Genomic DNA, 22,950 nt, shown 5'->3' with positions numbered 1-22,950 from the left:
GTGTGTGCTGGATGGGGGTGTGTGTGCGTGAGTTATCCTGTAGGGGGCCCCACATCCTTTACTGTGAGTTGTAGCCATGTATTTAGCAGTAGGCTGATCACTTGCATAAGAGAATAGCAATTCTTTACAGGTCCAAAAGGCTTTTTAGCAGCTTCTACTCCCCAAGGCCATAAGAATCCTGAACAGCTAGTCAAAGGGCTATCCAGACACCTCTTGTACGCTGCTGCTACCCTCTGTTTATAATCTATGCATAGTCACTTTAACTATACCTACATGTACATATTACCCCAACTAAGCAGTGCCCCTGCATATTGACTCTGCACCGGTACCCGGTGTATATAGCCTCGCTTGTTATTTTACTGCTGCCGTTACATTTTTTTTCCTTAATATTTAATTTGTATTTTTTTCGATAATTTCTTAAAGCATTGTTGGTTAAGAACTTAAGTAAGTAAGCATTTCACTGTATGGTCTACTACACCTGTTGTATTCGGCGCACGTGACAAATAACATTTGATTTGCCAGCTAGCCAACATAAACTAGCTTGCTGGGAAGGGCCATTGAGCTTTAAAAGAACATGAAAGGGCTCATCAGGGCGACTGACTGAACCGAATCCAATCGTCTCCACGACATATGTTATCAATTTAGGTAACATTTATTGCCGCGTTCACGTGACATTCGGAACTAGCAAACTAACATGTTCGACTTGCTAACTGGTATAGCGATACAAGTGCCGCGTTCAACCTGTTATCAAGTGAGAAATGTCCGAGGTTCCGATTAGTACGTGGACGCGGCATAATACTCTATGGCTGTATAGCCAGAGATACTGGATCTAATAACGAGATGCTCAGGTCTCAGCCCTAACAATTGAATTTGTTGTCCACCGTGTGGAACGGCGTGTTTCTATGCTTTCTTTTGATTGGTGGATACATATCTTATTTTAATAAAATTTAAATATTCGATGAGGGGTGTTGACGTTAAACGGCCTGAATTCAATGGAGAGTGAAACGCTATGCTGGCCTCATAATAAATATACATGATTTCACCAGGGACAAATTAAATCACATTTTATTTGTGACATGCATCAGCAGGGTTGGGCCAGTTACCAAAAGGTTGCTAGATCGAAATCCAGTGCTGACAAGGTAAAAATCTGTCGTTCTGCCCCCGAACAAGCTGTTCCTATGTCGTCATTGTGAATAAGAATTTGTTCTTAACTGGCTTGCCTAGTTAAATAAAAAAAGTCAAATAAAATGAAATGCTTACTTACCAGCCCTTAACCAACAACAACTGATAAAGTAGTTTTTTTCCACACAGTTGCCAGGATGCCACATTTGTACTGCGTAGGTTATTAGGAGTGGACTAACAACTTTTATTAGATCAATATAGTATATAAAATATCTAATTTTTTTATTTTTATCTCCTAAATTCGACACTCATTGCCCCCACATACAAAAACGCCTCACCTGCTTAATAATTAATGAGTTGCTTAACGTGGACATGTTTTGGGCGGAGTAAACCCTCTCGCTTCGACTCTTCCTCTCTGGTATAGCCTCTCCCGTTTCAGAAGTCATCATGGCGCTCACTTCCTCAGTCAAAGGTAAGAGTCGTCTAAAATAACATTGCCAAGCTGTTATTTCAAATCAACACAGTTTGCAGAGCAGTTGACGGTCATGTCAATTATTTTATTACGTAAAGCCTGAAATGGCTCACGTTTACTTGAGCTTCCTCACTGTCCAGGTAGCTTGTTATGCTAATGATACTTAGCTAGCTAACGTTATCTGGCTAGTAACATTACTCCTTTAATCTTCACTTGCAGTCGCCCCAAAAAGTCACGTTACCTAGCTAGCTATACATCCAATTATCTAACGGGGAATTGCACTACAGTAACGTTATTTATTGAATGTGTGGGCGGAAGTATTTCGCCTACGTTAACTATAGCGTGCTAGTAACGTTAGCGTGTTTGTTCTATCAGGATGTTATACACAATTGGTAAATACACAGGCTGAAACTAATGCTTCCAAAGTCGTGTACATTTTTCTTACAAGCCAGAATGTTGAATAAAATTAAATGTAAACGTACTCTACCGCTTGTACTTGCCCTTTGTCCTATAGCTGCTCGAAATTTGAGACAAAATATCCACAGGAAAGTATTTTTTTTACCTGACTTTTTAAAGAGCTGGTAGGTACAGTGGCGAGAAGAAGTATTTGACACACTGCCGATTTTGCAGGTTTTCCTACTTACAAAGCATGTACATCAGAAACCTTTGTTTGCAATTACAGAGATCATACGTTTCCTGTAGTTCTTGACCAGGTTTGCACACACTGCAGCAGGGATTTTGGCCCACTCCTCCAGACAGACCTTCTCCAGATCCTTCAGGTTTCGGGGCTGTCACTGGGCAATACGAACTTTCAGCTCCCTCCAAAGATTTTCTATTGGGTTCAGGTCTGGAGACTGGCTAGGCCACTCCAGGACCTTGAAATGCTTCTTACGGAGCCACTCTTTAGTTGCCCTGGCTGTGTGTTTTGGGTCGTTCTCATGCTGGAAGACCCAGCCACGACCCATCTTCGATGCTCTTACTGGGGGAAGGAGGTTGTTGGCCAAGATCTCACGATACATGTCCCCATCCATCCTCCCCTCAATACGGTGCAGTCGTCCAGTCCCCTTTGCAGAAAAGCATCGCCGAAGAATGATGTTTCCACCTCCATACTTCACGGTTGGGATGGTGTTCTTGGGGTTGTACTCATCCTTTTTTCCTCCAAACACGGCGAGTGGAGTTTAGACCAAAAAGCTCTATTTTTTTTCTCAGACCACATGACCTTGTCTCATTCCTCATCCAGATGGTCCTGGATATGTGCTGGCTTGAGCAGGGGGACCTTGAGCAGGGGGACCTTGCGTGCGCTGCAGGATTTTAATCCATGATGGCGTAGTGTTACTAATAGTTTCTTTGAGATTGTGGTCCCAGCTCTCTTCAGGTCATTGACCAGGTCCTGCCGTGTAGTTCTGGGCTGAACCCTCACCTTCCTCATGATCATTGATGCCCCACGGGGTGAGATCTTGCTTGGAGCCCCAGACCGAGGGTGATTGACCATCATCTTGAACTTCTTCCATTTTCTAATAATTGCACCAACAGTTGTTGCCTTCTCACCAAGCTGCTTGCCTATTGTCCTGTAGCCTATCACAGCCTTGTGCAGGTCTACAATTTTATCCCTGATGTCCTTACACAGCTCTCTGGTCTTGGCCATTGTGGAGAGGTTGGAGTCTGTTTGATTGAGTGTGTGGACAGGTGTGTTTTATACAGGTAACGAGTTCAAACAGGTGCAGTTAATACAAGTAATGAGTGGAGAACAGGAGGGCTTCTTAAAGAAAAACGAACACGTCTGTGAGAGCCGAAATTCTTACTGGTTGGTAGGTGATCATTTACATTTACATTTACATTTAAGTCATTTAGCAGACGCTCTTATCCAGAGCGACTTACAAATTGGTGCATTCACCTTATGACATCCAGTGGAACAGTCACTTTACAATAGTGCATCTAAATCTTAAAGGGTGGGGGGTGAGAAGGATTACTTATCCTATCCTAGGTATTCCTTAAAGAGGTGGGGTTTCAGGTGTCTCCGGAAGGTGGTGGTTGACTCCGCTGTCCTGGCGTCGTGAGGGAGTTTGTTCCACCATTGGGGGGCCAGAGCAGCGAACAGTTTTGACTGGGCTGAGCGGGAGCTGTACTTCCTCAGTGGTAGGGAGGCGAGCAGGCCAGAGGTGGATGAACGCAGTGCCCTTGTTTGGGTGTAGGGCCTGATCAGAGCCTGGAGGTACTGAGGTGCCGTTCCCCTCACAGCTCCGTAGGCAAGCACCATGGTCTTGTAGCGGTTACGAGCTTCAACTGGAAGCCAGTGGAGAGAACGGAGGAGCGGGGTGACGTGAGAGAACTTGGGAAGGTTGAACACCAGACGGGCTGCGGCGTTCTGGATGAGTTGAAGGGGTTTAATGGCACAGGCAGGGAGCCCAGCCAACAGCGAGTTGCAGTAATCCAGACGGGAGATGACAAGTGCCTGGATTAGCACCTGCGCCGCTTCCTGTGTGAGGCAGGGTCGTACTCTGCGGATGTTGTAGAGCATGAACCTACAGGAACGGGCCACCGCCTTGATGTTGGTTGAGAACGACAGGGTGTTGTCCAGGATCACGCCAAGGTTCTTAGCGCTCTGTGAGGAGGACACAATGGAGTTGTCAACCGTGATGGCGAGATCATGGAACGGGCAGTCCTTCCCCGGGAGGAAGAGCAGCTCCGTCTTGCCGAGGTTCAGCTTGAGGTGGTGATCCGTCATCCACACTGATATGTCTGCCAGACATGCAGAGATGCGATTCACCACCTGGTCATCAGAAGGGGGAAAGGAGAAGATTAATTGTGTGTCGTCTGCATAGCAATGATAGGAGAGACCATGTGAGGTTATGACAGAGCCAAGTGACTTGGTGTATAGCGAGAATAGGAGAGGGCCTAGAACAGAGCCCTGGGGGACACCAGTGGTGAGAGCGCGTGGTGAGGAGACAGATTCTCGCCACGCCACCTGGTAGGAGCGACCTGTCAGGTAGTACGCAATCCAAGCGTGGGCCGCGCCGGAGATGCCCAACTCGGAGAGGGTGGAGAGGAGGATCTGATGGTTCACAGTATCGAAGGCAGCCGATAGATCTAGAAGGATGAGAGCAGAGGAGAGAGAGTTAGCTTTAGCAGTGCGGAGCGCCTCCGTGATACAGAGGAGAGCAGTCTCAGTTGAATGACTAGTCTTGAAACCTGACTGATTTGGATCAGGAAGGTCATTCAGAGAGAGATAGCGGGAGAGCTGGCCAAGGACGGCACGTTCAAGAGTTTTGGAGAGAAAAGAAAGAAGGGATACTGGTCTGTAATTGTTGACATCGGAGGGATCAAGTGTAGGTTTTTTCAGAAGGGGTGCAACTCTCGCTCTCTTGAAGACGGAAGGGACGTAGCCAGCGGTCAGGGATGAGTTGATGAGCGAGGTGAGGTAAGGGAGAAGGTCTCCGGAAATGGTCTGGAGAAGAGAGGAGGGGATAGGGTCTAGCGGGCAGGTTGTTGGGCGGCCGGCCGTCACAAGACGCAAGATTTCATCTGGAGAGAGAGGGGAGAAAGAGGTCAGAGCACAGGGTAGGGCAGTGTGAGCAGAACCAGCGGTGTCATTTGACTTAGCAAACGAGGATCGGATGTCGTCGACCTTCTTTTCAAAATGGTTGACGAAGTCATCTGCAGAGAGGGAGGAGGAGGAGGGGGGGATTCAGGAGGGAGGAGAAGGTGGCAAAGAGCTCCCTAGGGTTAGAGGCAGATGCTTGGAATTTAGAGTGGTAGAAGGTGGCTTTAGCAGCAGAGACAGAGAAGGAAAATGTAGAGAGGAGGGAGTGAAAGGATGCCAGGTCCGCAGGGAGGCGAGTTTTCCTCCATTTCCGCTCGGCTGCCCGGAGCCCTGTTCTGTGAGCTCGCAATGAGTCATCGAGCCACGGAGCGGGAGGGGAGGACCGAGCCGGCCTGGAGGATAGGGGACATAGAGAGTCAAAGGATGCAGAGAGGGAGGAGAGGAGGGTTGAGGAGGCAGAGTCAGGAGATAGGTTGGAGAAGGTTTGAGTAGAGGGAAGAGATGATAGGATGGAAGAGGAGAGAGTAGCGGGGGAGAGAGAGCGAAGGTTGGGACGGCGCGATACCATCCGAGTAGGGGCAGTGTGGGAGGTGTTGGATGAGAGCGAGAGGGAAAAGGATACAAGGTAGTGGTCGGAGACTTGGAGGGGAGTTGCAGTGAGGTTAGTGGAAGAACAGCATCTAGTAAAGATGAGGTCGAGCGTATTGCCTGCCTTGTGAGTAGGGGGGGAAGGTGAGAGGGTGAGGTCAAAAGAGGAGAGGAGTGGAAAGAAGGAGGCAGAGAGGAATGAGTCAAAGGTAGACGTGGGGAGGTTAAAGTCGCCCAGAACTGTGAGAGGTGAGCCGTCCTCAGGAAAAGAGCTTATCAAGGCATCAAGCTCATTGATGAACTCTCCGAGGGAACTTGGAGGGCGATAAATGATAAGGATGTTAAGCTTGAAAGGGCTGGTAACTGTGACAGCATGGAATTCAAAGGAGGCGATAGACAGATGGGTAAGGGGAGAAAGAGAGAATGACCACTTGGGAGAGATGAGGATCCCGGTGCCACCACCCCGCTGACCAGAAGCTCTCTGGGTGTGCGAGAACACGTGGGCGGACGAAGAGAGAGCAGTAGGAGTAGCAGTGTTGTCTGTGGTGATCCATGTTTCCATCAGTGCCAAGAAGTCGAGGGACTGGAGGGAGGCATAGGCTGAGATGAACTCTGCCTTGTTGACCGCAGATCGGCAGTTCCAGAGGCTACCGGAGACCTGGAACTCCACGTGGGTCGTGCGTGCTGGGACCACCAGATTAGGGTGGCCGCGGCCACGCGGTGTGGAGCGTTTGTATGGTCTGTGCAGAGAGGAGAGAACAGGGATAGACAGACACATAGTTGACAGGCTACAGAAGAGGCTACGCTAATGCAAAGGAGATTGGAATGACAAGTGGACTACACGTCTCGAATGTTCAGAAAGTTAAGCTTACGTAGCAAGAATCTTATTGACTAAAATGATTAAAATGATACAGTACTGCTGAAGTAGGCTAGCTGGCAGTGGCTGCGTTGTTGACACTACACTAATCAAGTCGTTCCGTTGAGTGTAATAGTTTCTGCAGTGCTGCTATTCGGGGGCTAGCTGGCTAGCTAGCAGTGTTGTTTACATTACGTTGCGTTAAAAGAACGACAATAGCTGGCTAGCTAACCTAGAAAATCGCTCTAGACTACACAATTATCTTTGATACAAAGACGGCTATGTAGCTAGCTATGATCAAATACTTATGTCATGCAATAATATGCAAATTAATTACTTAATCATACAATGTGATTTTCTGGATTTTTGTTTTAGATTCTGTCTCTCACAGTTGAAGTGTACCTATGATAAAAAATGATAGACCTCTACATGCTTTGTAAGTAGAAAAAACTACAAAATCGTCAGTGTATCAAATACTTGTTCTCCCCACTGTATATGGTTCGGCACCGATTATAACGTTAAAATGAGTTTTATATTGGACATTCGGTTTCCTCTCGTCAATAGCAATTGAACCAAGCGTGACAATGGACAAGTTCATTTTGCATGGCCCTGTGTCAAAGGTGGGCGGATTTGGATCATTTTAGACCATTCCATTGGTCCTTAAAGGAAATGTTCACCCATTTTCAATGTTGTATTGTTTTTGTGCATCTCTGAGTGATGTTCTATCGCTTTCCCTGGGTTATTTCGTGCTTGCATGTGTATCTGTGATTTCCCTGGGTTATTTCGTGCTTGCATATGTATCTGAGTTATTGCCGTTCAAGCAGTCAGATCCGTCCAGTATGGGTTAGTACTGTGATAAAGTCACTCTCAGTAAACTGGAAGATAATAGAAATATGACTTTTAGATTGTGAAAACGTCTTATTTATGTCAGATTTCAATACTGGCCGATGTGATAACTCGGGAGAATGTATTTTCTCGAATGAGCCATTGATCATATTTTTGCGAATTTTTTTATTCAATGGGGGTTCTATCACATTTTTCCTTTTTGTCTGCCTCTAGTCCAGAGTGCATTGCATAGTGCCATTGCCAGATATATTATAGAAAGGAGATAGGAATCTAATGAATGAATGAATGTATAATGCAGCACCCAGCAGACTGTCAACAAATCGTGTTTACGTTATCGTGCTGCTCACGCGGTTGCTAAGCTAATCGTCACACAATCCCTTCTCAAAGTCATTAGCTGCGCTCAAATACTCATACTAACCATACTATTTGTGACGTGAATTGAATGTATATTGTATGCTTATTGGTTATAGTGTGGATATAGTTAGCATGCCGGATGTCGTACTAAATTTGCCAAAATATGAAGTATACAGAGGACACTGTGTCTGTACTTTAGGGCTCATAATGCAATTCTTCAGGAAATGGGCATGGCTACACATCGTTTTCAGATTTGAAGAAAATTGCGGAAAGTATGCAGCCGAAGTACAACGAGATAGGATACAAATTCATAGCGTTAACTAATTATGACAAATGTTGAGCAATGTAATAACTTTTCAAATAAATTACCTTGTTGGCTGACAATTTGTTAGCTACAATGTCCTTACGAACCACATAGTATAGCATATTATTAAATCAACGCATATTTTGAAAATCTGAGATGACAGTGTTGTTAACAAAAGGCTAAGCTTGTGTTTGAATATATTTATTTCATTTCATTTGCGATTTTCATGAATAGGAAACGTTGCGTTATGGTAATGCGCTTGAGGCTATGATTACGCTCCCGGATACGGGATTGCTCGTCGCTAGAGGTTAACTTCTCTTGCATTCTGTGCAAGCAGAGTCAGGGTATATGCAGCAGTTTGTGCCGCCTGGCTCGTTGCGAATTGTGTGGAGACCATTTCTTCCTAACAAAGACCCAAATAAATTTGCCAGAATTGTACATAATTATGACATAGCATTGAAGGTTGTGCAATGTAACAGCAATATTTAGACTTAGGGATGCCACCCGTTCGATAAAATACGTAACGGTTCCGTATTTCACTGAAAGAATAAACGTTTTGTTTTCGAAATGGTAGTTTCCGGATTTGACCATATTAATGACATAAGGCTCGTATTTGTGTGTGTTATTATATTATAATTAAGTCTATGATTTTAGGGGCGGCAGGGTAGCCTAGTGGTTAGAGTGTTGGACTAGTAACCGAAAGGTTGCAAGTTCGAATCCCCGAGCTGACAAGGTACAAATCTGTCATTCTGCCCCTGAACAGGCAGTTAACCCACTGTTCCTAGGCTGTCATTGAAAATAAGAATTTGTTCTTAACTGACTTGCCTAGTAAAATAAAGGAAAAATTAAAAATATATATTTTTTGATATTTGATAGAGCATAAACATTCATTCAAACAGCACTTTCCTGCATTTGCCAGCAGCTCTTCGCTGTGCTTCAAGCATTGCGCTGTTTATGTCTTCAAGCCTATCTACTCCCGAGATTAGGCTGGTATAAAGGTATATGAAATACAAATGGTATAGACAGAAATAGTCCTATAATTCCTTTAATCCTTTCAACCTAAAACTTCTTGACTGGGAATATTGAAGACTCATGTTAAAAGGAACCACCAGCTTTCATATGTTCTCATGTTCTGAGCCATGAACTTAAATGTTAGCTTTTTTACATGGCAAATATTGCACTTTTACTTTCTTCTCCAACACTGTGGTCAAACATTGCACAACCTTCAATGTTATTTCATAATTATGTACAATTCTGGCAAATTTAATTAGGGTCTTTGTTAGGAAGCAATGGTCTTCAAACAGTTTGCAACAAGCCAGGCGGCCCAAACTGCTGCATATACCCTGACTCTGCTTGCACAGAGCGCAAGAGAAGTGACCATTTCTCTAGTTAAAAGAAATTAATGTTAGCAGGCAAAATTAACTAAATATGCAGGGTTAAAAAAATATATAAGTGTGTATTGATTTTAAGAAATGCATTGCTGTTTATGGTTAAGTACACATTGTTGCAACGACAGTGCTTTTTCCGCGAATGCACTTGTTAATTAACCTCTTGGGGCTAGGGGACGCTTGCGTCCCACTTGGGGAAAAAACAGGGGAAATGCAGCGCGGCAAATAAAATAAAAATTATATAAAAATCAAACTTTCATTAAATCACACATGTAAGATACTCAATTAAAGCTACACTCATTGTGAATCCAGCCAACATGTCAGATTTTAAAAAGGCTTTTCGCCGAAAGCATAAGAAGCTATTATCTGATGATAGCACAATGTTGACAAAGAGAGTAGCATATTTCAACCCTACAGGCGCTACACAAAACGCAGAAATAAATTGGCACTCCAATATGTCCCATAAACATCACATTTGGTCCTTTTTGTTCGATTAATTCCGTCCATATATATCCAAATGTCCATTTATTTGACGCGTTTGATCCAGAAAAAAACAGCTTCCAAAAAACTCAACGTCACTACAAAACATTTCAAAAGTTGCCTATAAACTTTGCCAAAATATTTCAAACTACTTTTGTAGTGCAACTTGAGGTATCTTTAAACGTTAATAATCAATCAAATTGTAGACGGGGCAATCTGTTTTCAATACAGGAAGAAGAAGAAAACATGCTCCTTTTCACATCTTGCGCAACTCTCAACAGTGTTACGTAGTTCCTAGATGGCCTTCTTCTTCATTGCACAAATTAATAACCTCAACCAAATTCCAAAGACTGGTGACATCCAGTGGAAGCGGTAGGAACTGAAAACCGGTTCCTAAGAAATATCACTTGCCAATGACAACTTGGGGAACAGACAGAGGCAAAAAAAAAAAATCTGAACAGTTAGTCATCAGGGTTTTGCCTGCTACATAAATTCTGTTATTCTCACAGACATAATTCAAACAGTTTTAGAAACTTCAGAGTGTTTTCTATACAGGCAGGAAGTTGAAATTTGGCACTCTATTTATCCAAAAGTGAAAATGCTGCCCCCTATACCTTAAGAAGTTAAGATTGATTGTTTTTTATAAGATCGGTTTAATGCTAGCTAGCACCTTACCATGGCTCCTTGCTGCACTTGCATAACAGGTACTCGTGGGGTGCAATGTAATAGGCCATAATCAGTGTCCAGAAATACCGATTGTCATGAAAACTTGAAATTGGCCATTCCGATTTAATCGGTCAACCTCTAGTATGGTGTGTACGCCATTGACAAAAAACTAGATGTAATCCTTTTTCAATTCAGGCTGTAACACAACAAAATGTGGGAAAATTAAAGGGGTGTGAACTTACCGACGGGCATTGTAATAATAAAGCAATTCTCAGAGCTTTGAGAACTATGTAATGAAAAGCGGTATACAAATTAAATGTGTTATTATATACATCTAGCCTTTTGTATGATTAGCTAACTCCACACTAGCAACGGTGTTTATACTTTTGGCCTAATCTTTAGAAAACATTTGACATGAGGCTTGTGATGATAAGCAGAACACGTTACCTCCCTTTACTAAATAGGAGCATATTTGAGTTCCCTTCCTTGTGTCCCTCATTTCTTTTTACTCATGATCCTATGTCGTTGATTTACTGGTGACAGTAAGCATGTTGATTTTACAGTAAGCATGTTGATTTTACAGTATGCATGCAAGTCTTAAATGTTATTCAATTATTTGAGGCTTGTCATGCCCAGAAGGAAGAAATTAGTTGCCTTACACAGATGCACAATGGACAGTTATGCTGGCAACAAGATGCTTGCATTTTTCTTACACTAATGTGGTGAAATTACGACCATTGTTTTCAACAGTACCCACCTAGTCTCAGAAATCCCAGGCCTTGGTGCAGAGCATTTGTACATTTGGGGGGCAACCCGTCTGTCTAGAGAGACTCGTAGGCACCTGTTTATCTAAATCTCAACACGTTCCTAGTGATAGTAGGCTGGTTAAGTCACAAACATTGGGACCACTTTGTGCTGTCCCCTACAGAGGCCTTCCTGACCACTTGTGATTTAGCTTTCATTCTAGCCTTGGTTCAAAGGGCCAGGGACCAAGTGGAACAGAACACACAGGCCTACATGACATTCCCCAGGCTTCTTTTTTTTTTCAGGCAAAATTGCGCTGATTTAAATGGCGCTGATTTAAAGCGAGTCAACCACTGAGAAGGGGGTGAAGGCTCTTCAAATGGCCCTCAAAGTTTACTTAGGATGTACAGTGTAATTTTCACATAGATTCAGAATATATCGGGGCGGCAGGTAGCCTAGTGGTTAGAGCGTTGGACTAGTAATCTGCATGTTGCAAGATCAAATCCCCGGGCTGACAAGGTAACAATCTGTCGGTTCTGCCCCTGAACAAGGCAGTTAACCCACTGTTCCTCGGCCGTCATAGAAAATAAGAATTAGTTCTTAACTGACTTGCCTAGTTGAATAAAGGTAAAATAAAAATACAACGATCCCTCATGCTAATAGACACTAGAGGTCGACCGATTAATCGGAATGGCCATAACAATCGGAAATCAGTATTTTTGGACACAGATTTGTTATTTTTTTACAACTTTATTGAATCTTTATTTAACTAGGCAAGTCAGTTAAGAACACATTCTTATTTTCAATGACGGCCTAGTAACGGTGGGTTAGCTGCCTTGTTCAGGGGCAGAACGACAGATTTTCACCATGTCACCTCGGGGGATCCAATCTTGCAACCTTACAGTTAACTAGGTCCAACGCAATAACGACCTGCCTCTCTGTCGTGGCACTCCACAAGGAGACTGCCTGTTACGCAAATGAAGTAAGCCATGGTAAGTTGCTAGCTAGCATTAAACTTATCTTATAAAAAAATTATCATCACTAGTTAACTACACATGGTTGATGATATTACTAGATATTATCTAGCGTGTCCTGCATTGCGTATAATCTGACTGAGCATACAAGTGTCTAAGTATCTGACTGAGTGTTGGTAGGCAGAAGCAGGCGCGTAAACATTCATTCAAACAGCACTTTCGTGCGTTTTGCCAGCAGCTCTTCGTTGTGCGTCAAGCATTGTGCTGTTTTTGACTTCAAGCCTATCAACTCCCGCGATGAGGCTGGTGTAACCGAAGTGGCTACCTAGTTAGCGCGCGCTATTGGCGTTTCAAACGTCACTTGCACTGAGCCTTGGTGGTTGTTTCCCTTGCTCTGCATGGGTAACGCTGCTTCGAGGGTGGCTTTTGTCATGGTGTTCCTGGTTCGAGCCCAGGGAGGAGCGAGGAGAGGGACGGAAGCTATACTGTTACACTGGCAATACTAAAGTGCCTATAAGAACATCCAATAGTCAAAGGTATATAAAATACAAATAGTATAGAGGGAAATAGTCCTATAATTCCTATAATAACTACAACCTAAAACTTCTTACCTGGGAATATTGAAGACTCATGTTATAAGGAACCACCAGCTTTTATATGTAATCATGTTCTGAGCAAGGAACTTAAATGTTAGATTTCTTACATTGCACACTTTTACTTTCTTCTCCAACACTTTGTTTTTGCATTATTTAAACCAAATTGAACATGTTTAATTATTTATTTGAGGCTAAATTGATTTTATTGATGTATTATATTTAGTTAAAATAAGATTTCATTCAGTCTTGTTGTAATTGTCATTATTACAAATATATTTGAAAGAAATCGGACGATTAATCGGTACCGGCTTATTTAGTCCTCCAATAATCGGTATCGGCGTTGAAAAATCATAATCGGTTGACCTCTAATGCACACTCACTCACTCACTCGTTGTGTGAGGCTGGAAGTAGTAGTAGCCTAGTTGAACTCATGCGGGGTGTAAATAATGAGTGTACGTGCTCTCCTCTAGTACGGGCAGTCTCTAGTGTCAGATTGATATGTGTTTCTCTTTCCCTATACAGAGGAGCATCCTTTTAACCACCTGATTGACACGCTGAAAGATGGCGACCGGAAGTATTTCAATCCACAGAAGCTGAATGATGCAAGATACGGTGAGTGTGGATTTGTCAGCTCCTGTGTTCAACAACAATAGGCTAAGGCTTGCACTTATGCGTCAAAAGACCAAACCAGAGTCTAATTATTTCTCAAAATGCAGCTTTTGTCATTATAGGGCCATGAGTTGAACTGTGGTCAAACAATAGAATGTAAATAAATGCCACATGCATGCCCAAAGTTATTTTTTGATAATGGTCTCTCATTCCTTTCCTTTCCATAGACAAGCTGCCTCTATCCATCCGTGTCCTCTTGGAGGCGGCCATACGCAAATGCGACGGCTTCTATGTGAAAGAAGAGGACGTCCACAACATCCTAGACTGGAGCGAGCAGCAGAATGTGGCAGAGGTGCCATTCCCTCCTGCCCGGGTCCTGCTGCAAGACTTCACGTGAGTGTCTTTTCCAACCTCCCCAACCTTGGATTATCCAGGTTAATCTCTTTGATATACAATATTTTTCGCAAGAGAAACCTAGTCCAAGATACCAGCAGTGTCCCTGTGTCATAGCATACTCCCTGTCTATCCCTCCAAAGAAATGTAGAGTTGCAGCCATCCCTAGACCTTTTTGTTGGCTTCCTTTTTGTAGCGCCTGTAGGTGAAGTATATGGAGTCTCTAATATTTTGTAGTTCAGAGCTCCCCACCGGTATCCTCAGTGTATTCATCTTGGGCAGTTGATCAAGGACACACAGTCTTGCTTGTTGTCTTAGGAATGAACAGTATTTTTCTGAAGAGACCTTGCTCAAGGTTATAGCAACATTGCAGCACTATCTGGTTATATGATCGAATCAAGATCTTGAGTACGATTAGTTAAACTAGCCTATTGCAAAGACTGTTCCACTAATTTCTATGGTTCCACCTCCTTAAAATCCCAATAGGCCTACATGTATTAAATCCTAGTGCGATCACCAATACTGCATCGCAGTGCTGTCGGTCACCAGTGTTGGTTTCCCTGTGTGTTATTGTTTGTTTTGTGGAGTAGTATGGTGGATCTGATTGTTGTTCCTTCTACACAGGGGCATCCCTGCCATGGTGGACCTGGCTGCCATGAGGGATGCAGTGACCAAACACGGAGTGGACCCTGGGCTGATCAACCCTGTGTGCCCCACAGACCTCATTGTTGACCACTCGCTACAGATCGACCTCAACAAATGGTGGGCTTAAAGGGACTGTTTGCGTAAAGTTACATATTTTACCTTACGATAGCTGGGAAACCCTCCTGAGGTTGATGGCTTCTTTATCTGAGTTGGATATCTTGATACTGTGCTATTTCTGAAATTAACCTTAGCTGTTTCTTAATTATCCTCAGAAATTCTCCTGCTCTTTCTGAAATTATCCACCCCTTCTCTACAGTGCCATACAGAACGCCCCCAACCCTGGTGGAGGGGATAGCCAGAGCCAGGGGCCTCCGTCTCGCCCCTCCCCCGCCAGACCAACAACCAGATGGGGGTCCCAGTGTGGAGGCGAGAGAGGCAGCTGCAGCAAAGGGGGCTGCAGTGACACCCCCGCCACCCCGGGAAAACCCGCCACTGCTGTCCAGCAGATTGAGAATACCCCTCTCCTATGCCCCTTCCATCTACAACCCGTCTCTGAGTAAGACACTATACATATTCATGAATTGCACGTTGCATCAAGCCATTGTTAGGAATATTCTCTTGAAGACTGGGGTGTATTCATTACGCCCTGTTGCAAAATATTTATTCTGTTGCAAAACCGTTTACTTCAAACGCTACTGAGATTAGTTTTGTTAAAAAGGAAGGTTTAGTTCAGTTGCGTCTCAAAAAAAAAAGTGGCTGGAAGGAACCCAGTGGACTTCACTCCACTTTAGAGCATAGAAGTATCGATCATTTATAGATTTGAAGTGAACTACAACTTCACATTGAAGTGTTTGGAGTAAACAGTTTGCTGCAGAACGTTTTGCAACAGAATCAGCGTAATAAATAAAGAAAATGAATACATCCCTGAATACTGACTGAACGTTCTACTTAATGCTAATCAATTGGTGCATATGAAGATGTCATCAAAAGTGCATTATAGTGCCTTGGAGATTACTTGTATGAAGGAGACATAATTGGTAGGAATAACTTTTGTCATCATTGTGATGTCAGATTGACTTTAGATGCAGTTTAACATTGGCTAGCTAGCTAAGGTTGAGGGAAGAGGATTGGAGCTAGCTAACGTTAGCATTGCTAGGGATTTTGACAAACTTTAATGGCTAATGGCAATGAGACCATGTCTAAAGTAAAATTGTCGACAACATACTGATGGCAGTTGGTACTGAAGTTGTTTCCTACTAATTATTTGTCATTGTTTTGTTGCATATTTGTTATTTTTAAATACCTGCAGGCAGGTATTTAACTTCTTGCCGCACCCATCCCGTTAGTGGGATCATTTTTGTCAACATCCGCTGAATTGCAGAGCGCCAAATTCAAATTAAATTACTAAAAATATTTAATTTTCATGAAATCACAAGTGCAATATAGCAAAACACAGCATAGCTTGTTAATCCACCTGGCGTGTGCTTTCAAAAAAGCTTTTCGGCGAAAGCTATCCAAGCGTTTATGTTAGGACATCTCTCTCAACAGACAAAACATTACAAACAGCTAGCAGCAAAGTAGATTGGTCACGAAAGTCAGAAAAGCGATAAAATTAATTGCTTACCTTTGATGATCTTCGGATGTTCCATAAAGCTTATTTTTATATCCAAAATACCTCCATTTGTTTGGCGCGTTATGTTCAGAAATCCACAGGCTCGAGCGGTCACGACGGGGCAGTATCTGTAAATTTGTAGAAACATGTCAGTCAAACGTTTTTAATAAATAATCGATAATATTTCAACCGGACCGTAGCTTTTTCAATAGGAGTGAGAGAGAAAATGTCTGCTCACGCATGCAAAACTCTGCTGGCACCCAGCCGTCCAATGACGCGATGTGATCTTTCTCGCTCATTTTTCAGAATAAAAGCCTGAAACTATGTCTAAAGACTGTTCACACCATGTGGAAGCCATAGGAAAAGGAATCTGGTTGATATCCCTTTAAATGGAGGGAAGGCATGCAATGGAACAGAGAGGTTTCAGGAAAAACAGCACTTTCTGGTTGGATTTTCCTCAGGTTTTCGCCTGCAATATCAGTTCTGTTATACCCAGACAGTATTTTGACAGTTTTGGAAACTTTAGAGTGTTTTCTATCCTAATCTGACAATTATATGCATATTCTGGGCCTGAGAAATAGGCAGTTTCATTTGGGTACGTTTTTCATCCAAACACCAAAATACTGCCCCCTACACTCAAGAGGTTAATAGATAAAGCAAGATTGCGTTCTTCATTTCGCTTGTTGCATTATTTTTTAATTATGAAGCCATTCCCCCAAAGCAGCTGATTTGGTCACATGGCGTTTATTTGCAAAGAGCACACAGAGCAAGCGGAAGCTTTCGTGACGTGACGATCCACTGTTGTGCAGGTGATTAAGTTGCACTTAAAATTCACTACTACTGTTTTCCAGCTAAATATATTATAGGTATAAGTTTAACTATCTAAGATGTGCCAAATAAATGATCTCCAGCTCAGAGCTCCAAATATACTATGTAAGTGGCTAGCTTGCAAGATCAAGCTTCTTGATGACCAATATGCAGAAACAGTTTGTGATATATTGAAAACATAAAATGTTCTATCTACACAGCATGTGCAACAATAGTAATCATATTACTTGTATTTTTTTAAACGATCAATTTATAAACTACACATGAACCAAAAACCCAGTTGAAACTACCACAACTGTTTTTTTTAAATATGCGGGAGACAGAGCACATTCTGGAGAGAGCCTATAAAAAAACAGAAAGGCAAACAATTCACACAATGAAACTATGAATACACACAAATTAACGGGAGACTGAGAGTGCATTCTGGAGAGCGACTTGGTTACTAGTGCATCTTCGTCACACACCCCAGTTCCCTTCTTTTTGTGCCGACATTTTACATTTGAGATGTCATTTCTGAAAATACTAAGCTTGTAGTGACCACAACTAAATTATTTTAGCTAGGCCTACAACAGAAAATGCATGTGAAACGTTAACTTCCACTGCCTGCTAGACAAGTCAAAACAATTCTGCTGGCTTGCGCAGCAATTGAGCTGCATTATTTTATCTTTCGGATCCATGTGGGATACAGACCCGACCCAATTTGACTTCGATTCTCCCTCATTTCTGACATATTTTGGGTCGGTGGTGACAGGGACTACTGGGTCAAGTCGTTCTGGAGTTTCACACATCCAATTCCATTCGGATCTCAATTTCGGAATCTGAGAAGGCCTCTAATTCGGGAATGCTGGTCCTGGCTCTTGCGTATTGGGTGGATTTATAGTGTAGGAAAGCCTACTCGGTACCCTGTATAGGAGAGAGGAAAGGTGCACATTGTCCTTGTCATTGTTTTCTGCAGACCTGAAACAGCTCTGAAAAACCAGGAGTTGGAGCTGATCCGAAACAAAGAACGGCTGCAGTTCTTTAAGGTAACTTTCTGTCTCTCTCTCGTTTCCGTCAAAGTAAATTCAATGTAAACAAGATACTTAGTTACAGAGACTCTGCAGCAGCTATTTCGAACTGAAACCAGCACACATTGTAACACGTCTGCAACTTATTTAGGCCCATGTAGCGAACCAGTCTAACCTTTTTCTTACGTATTTCTCCTTTTCCCCTGAAGTGGTGCTCCAAAGCGTTTAAGAATGTGAACGTGGTGCCCCCGGATGTGGGTGCAGTACACCAGCTAAACCTGGAGTACCTGTCTCAGGTGGTGCAGGAGAGCCAGGGCTTCATCTACCCAGACAGCGTGGTGGGCACAGACTCTCACACCACCATGATCAACGGTCTGGGCATCCTCGGCTGGGGTAAAGAACAACAATTTAAAGTTCTATCAATGTCCACACAGCTGCCAATACTGGCTGAAATCATTGGAATTTAAAAAAAGTTATGCATATGACTACAGTGCCCTGAAGGAGGGACATTTCGCAAGTGCTCAACCTCACAATAGCTGTGTGTTACACAGAGTATACGGACTGAAGTACCCATTAACCCCAATAAATACTAGATTAGCGTCAAACATAAAAACATCAAAGAGAATAGATAAAAGAAAGGACTAAGAATTATGCTGAAACCACATTCATCGGGTCATAGGTTAATATCCAATGCTTTGGTGATGTTACAAAAACAAAAAGTTACAATGCTTTGGTGATGAAAGAAGATCGACGTGTGAATTATCCAATAGCTCTATAGCTTTAAGATGGTTTTCTGTCTCTTTCCCGCTCTCTGTCTCAGGTGTGGGAGGGATCGAGTCGGAGGCAGTGATGCTGGGCCAGCCCATCTCTCTGACCCTTCCCCAGGTGGTTGGCTGCAGGCTAGTAGGCTCCGTCAACATCCTGGCCACGTCCATCGATATTGTTCTGGGGATCACCAAGGTAGGCTACAGCTAAGAAATTAAACATACTGGTACACATCTGAGGGTAGCTCAGAAATGTTGAAACCATATTCAAAAGAAGCTTCCATACACAGCACTTGCAAAGTATCACTTTTTATTGATTGCTAGCGTTTAACTTCTCTGGGATATGTGGGACGCTCGCCAACAGCCAGTGAAATTGCACACCTTGCGATTGTTAGGTCAGCGCCTAGCCACAGAAAACCATACAGCCATTTTCCAAAGAAGGAGAGGTGTCACAAAAGACAAAAATAGCGGTAAAATTAATCACTAACCTTTGATGAGCTTCACCGGATGGCACTCCCAGGACTCCATGTTAGACAATAAATGTGTGTTTTGTTCGATAAAGTTGAATCTTTATGTCCAAAAACCTCATTTGAAATTGGTGCGTTATGTTCAGAAATGTATTGTCTCAAACAAACATCCGGTGAAAGTGCAGAGAGCCACATCAAATTACAGAAATACTCATCATAAACATTGATCTAAGATACAAGTGTTATACATACGATTATAGATAAACTTCTCCTTAATGCAACCGCTGTGTCAGATTTCAAAAAAAGGTTACGGTAAAAGCACACCATGCAATTATGCTAGGTCAGCGCCTAGTCACAGAAAAACATACAGACATTTTTCAACCAAGAAGAGGTGTCGCAAAACTCAGAAATAGCATTATAAATATTCACTTACCTTTGATCTTCATCGGAATGCACTCCCAGGAATCCCAGTTCCACAATAAATGTTTGTTTTGATCGATAAAGTTCATCATTTATGTCCAAATACCTCCTTTTTGTTCGTGTTTAGTTCACAAATCCAAACTCACAAGGCGCAGGCACTTAGTCCAGACAAAGTCAAAACAGTTCCATTACAGTTCGTAGAAACATGTCAAACAATGTATATAATCAATCTTTATGATGTTTTTATCATAAATCTTCAATAATATTCCAACCGGACAATTCCTTTGTCTTTAGAAATGAAAGGGAACGCAGCTCGCTCTCACGGCCACGCGCGACTTAGCTCATGACATTCTGCCAAACCCCTCATTGAAACGGCTCTTATTCGCTCCCCCTTCATAGTGGACGCCTAAAACAAGGTTCTAAAGACTGTTGACATCTAGTGGAAGCCTTAGGAAGTGCAATATGACCCCATAGACACTATATTGGTTAGGCAATGACTTGCAAAACTACAAACCTCAGATTTCCCACTTCCTGGTTGGATTTTTTTCTCAGGTTTTTGCCTGCCATATGAGTTCTGTTGTACACAGACATCATTCAAACAGTTTTAGAAATTTCAGTGTTTTCTATCCAAATCTATTAATTATATGCATATTCTAGTTTCTGGGCCTGAGTAGCAGGCAGTTTACTCTGGGCACCTTATTCATCCAAGCTACTCAGTACTTCCCCCCAGTCCCAAAAGAAGTTAAGCTACATGTCGTTGAACCTCCTTTAGGTCTTTTTAATTTCCTTTGTATTATCTATATTGTCATTGTAAAGTACATGATGGAGATGTTTTAAATGCTCTGCCAAGCTTGATTCAATGTGTTCTCCATCTCAGCACCTTCGTCAGGCGGGCATAGCTGGGAAGTTTGTGGAGTTTTTTGGTCCCGGCATGTCCCAGCTGTCTGTCCCAGACAGGACCACCATCGCCAACATGTGTCCCGAATACAATGCCACCGTCAGCTTCTTCCCTGTCGACCATGTCACACTCAAACACTTGAAGCAAACAAGTAAGACAGGAAGCTGTCACTAGCCTGTTTCCCAGGTCTGTTTGTGCTGTCTTGCCAACTTATCTGGTCATTAGCGTAACAATTACCATAGGAGATGGTAAGACAGCACATGCTGTGAAAATTGACCATAAGAATTGGCAAGAGCTGGGATCAGGCTAGATTGTCACTTCTGAGGCTGGGATGTATGTCCGGTGTTATTTTGAGATTTATGCATGCTATTTAGAACATGCTGTTATAAAGAAAAATGTTATTGCAACCTCTTTGCAATAAGGAATTGAGACCAAAAGCTCATGAGATGTTTCAAGTGTTTATTACCAAGGATGCCGTCAGCTGAGTGCATACATTTATAATCTTCCCTCCTTTTGGTCACCACCTTGTAGGTGTCACCTCCCCAGCCATACATTTTATGACCCCAATGAGTTTCCCTTATATCCCCTTTGGAATTTCCATTGTCCTCTCTTTGTTTAGCTATATGTCAGAATCACAACCTGTCATTGTCCTGGGCCTGACCATGCTTTCTGATCCTAGGCAATTTCCTCTTATCAGATTAGGTCAACCTTTACAAATTAGCATACACAGAGTTTCATGGCCTAAACTCCATTTAATACTCACAGTAATCATTCACGAAACAGGATACAAACAAACTACAGTTTAACTTGAAACATGTTACATTTGAACAGAATCCATCAATGCTAAGAGAAGCTGTATTAATTGTTTTTCGCTCAGCAATTATAATGTTAACAAACCCAAATTCAGTCAAGACTACTTTCTTGGTTTCCATAAGGTGGGGTAAATTTGGCATTTGGGTGAATTATCTCTTGATTTTTAAATGTTGCATATGTTGTATATAATGTTAAAACCTGATGTTTTCCTTTGCTCTCAGACTTTACTGAGGAGAAACTTGAATTATTGGAGGCTTATCTGAAGGCTGTGAAACTCTTCCAGAGCTACGAGGACTTGTCAGAAGACCCACAATATTCTGAGGTATTCTTTTAGTCTTTTCAGATATTTGTGTCCAATAAGTAGAGGAAGCTATGGCAGAATATCGATCCATATTACGAAGTGCATCGTTTTTCTGTTTCACAATCAGAGGTACAGTTCTGTTTCCCTGTTTTCTCTAAAGGTGATTGAGATCAACCTGAGCTCCATGGTGCCCCATGTGAGTGGGCCGAAAAGGCCCCAGGACAGGGTGGCTGTCAGCAGCATGAAGGAGGATTTCCAGAGCTGTCTCAACGAGAAGGTAACATATCAGTCAGACACCTTAGGTCAACAAAGTAGAGAACTAATACTAATACTTGAGATCATCACACAATTGGCCTATTCATATTTTAGTTTGCATAGCAACAGAAAAGTAAAACTGCCCATTGAGGGGAAATGTCCTACATATGGCTTTTTGTTGGTTCATCTCAAACGAATCAATCATGTGACCCTTGTTCACTACAACTTTATATGAGTGATAAATACTTTTGTTAGAATGACCAGTCTTTTTCTGTTACGTAGAAAGGGGTGAGATCCCTGCCACATCTTCTGGCTGTAAAATATTGAGTATGGATTAGTTAATTAAATTGTGTTTCTCTTTCCAGGTGGGTTTCAAAGGGTTCCATATCTCCAAGGAGAAGCAGGAGAGCCTGGTGCCTTTCCTCCACGGCGGTCAGGAGTACGAGTTGGCCCACGGCTCTGTGGTCATTGCAGCCGTCATCAGCTGCACCAACAACTGCAATCCCTCCGTCATGTTGACCGCAGGTGAGAGACACTGGAGGAACACGGTACTATATTCTCAGGTTTTCCTGAAATCCCAATTGGACTGTCAGGAATTTTGCCAATGCAACTGGTATCGCCTTTTGATTGACAGGTTTGCTGGCCAAGAAAGCGGTGGAGGCGGGCCTTATCGTCAAGCCTTACATCCGTACCAGCCTGGCTCCTGGCAGTGGCATGGTCACCCACTACCTCAACACCAGTGGAGTACTGCCTTACCTCAGCCAGCTAGGGTGAGGACACGCACGTCACGGACAGGATCTGAACCCATGTCTCCTACGGGAGAAACCAATGTCTTGACCATTAGACCAAGAGACTCATGGGCCAAGGGCTGACACAGGTTTTAAAGTCACAGGCACGGCTACCTCATCACGAGACCATGAGCAACTATGTACCCGACTCATGTCCGACACACACCCACATCACTTGATTATGCATAATTGGCAGGAGTAGAATATTAGATAATTGTT

General features: G+C 42.9%; 1 protein-coding gene across 1 annotated transcript in view; it reads left to right on the top strand.

Annotated features, from left to right (window-relative positions):
* The first annotated feature begins 1,484 nt into the window (after positions 1 to 1,484).
* Positions 1,485 to 22,950, top strand: part of ireb2 (iron-responsive element binding protein 2) — a 28,077-nt gene continuing 6,611 nt past the window's right edge. Inside the window, exons 1-13 of the mRNA XM_046357215.1 lie at positions 1,485 to 1,594; positions 13,454 to 13,543; positions 13,768 to 13,933; positions 14,558 to 14,695; positions 14,895 to 15,134; positions 17,974 to 18,043; positions 18,235 to 18,418; positions 18,846 to 18,985; positions 20,554 to 20,725; positions 21,609 to 21,709; positions 21,849 to 21,965; positions 22,309 to 22,468; positions 22,578 to 22,713. Of these exons, the coding sequence (XP_046213171.1) occupies positions 1,570 to 1,594; positions 13,454 to 13,543; positions 13,768 to 13,933; positions 14,558 to 14,695; positions 14,895 to 15,134; positions 17,974 to 18,043; positions 18,235 to 18,418; positions 18,846 to 18,985; positions 20,554 to 20,725; positions 21,609 to 21,709; positions 21,849 to 21,965; positions 22,309 to 22,468; positions 22,578 to 22,713 (1,739 nt within the window). The 5' untranslated portion in view covers positions 1,485 to 1,569. The remainder of the gene's footprint in view (positions 1,595 to 13,453; positions 13,544 to 13,767; positions 13,934 to 14,557; positions 14,696 to 14,894; positions 15,135 to 17,973; positions 18,044 to 18,234; positions 18,419 to 18,845; positions 18,986 to 20,553; positions 20,726 to 21,608; positions 21,710 to 21,848; positions 21,966 to 22,308; positions 22,469 to 22,577; positions 22,714 to 22,950) is intronic.

This window comes from Oncorhynchus gorbuscha, linkage group LG01 (assembly GCF_021184085.1).
Source record: "Oncorhynchus gorbuscha isolate QuinsamMale2020 ecotype Even-year linkage group LG01, OgorEven_v1.0, whole genome shotgun sequence".
NCBI lineage: Eukaryota > Metazoa > Chordata > Actinopteri > Salmoniformes > Salmonidae > Oncorhynchus > Oncorhynchus gorbuscha.
Note: the sequence above shows the minus strand (reverse complement) of the source record. Positions and strands in the feature narration are given on the sequence as shown.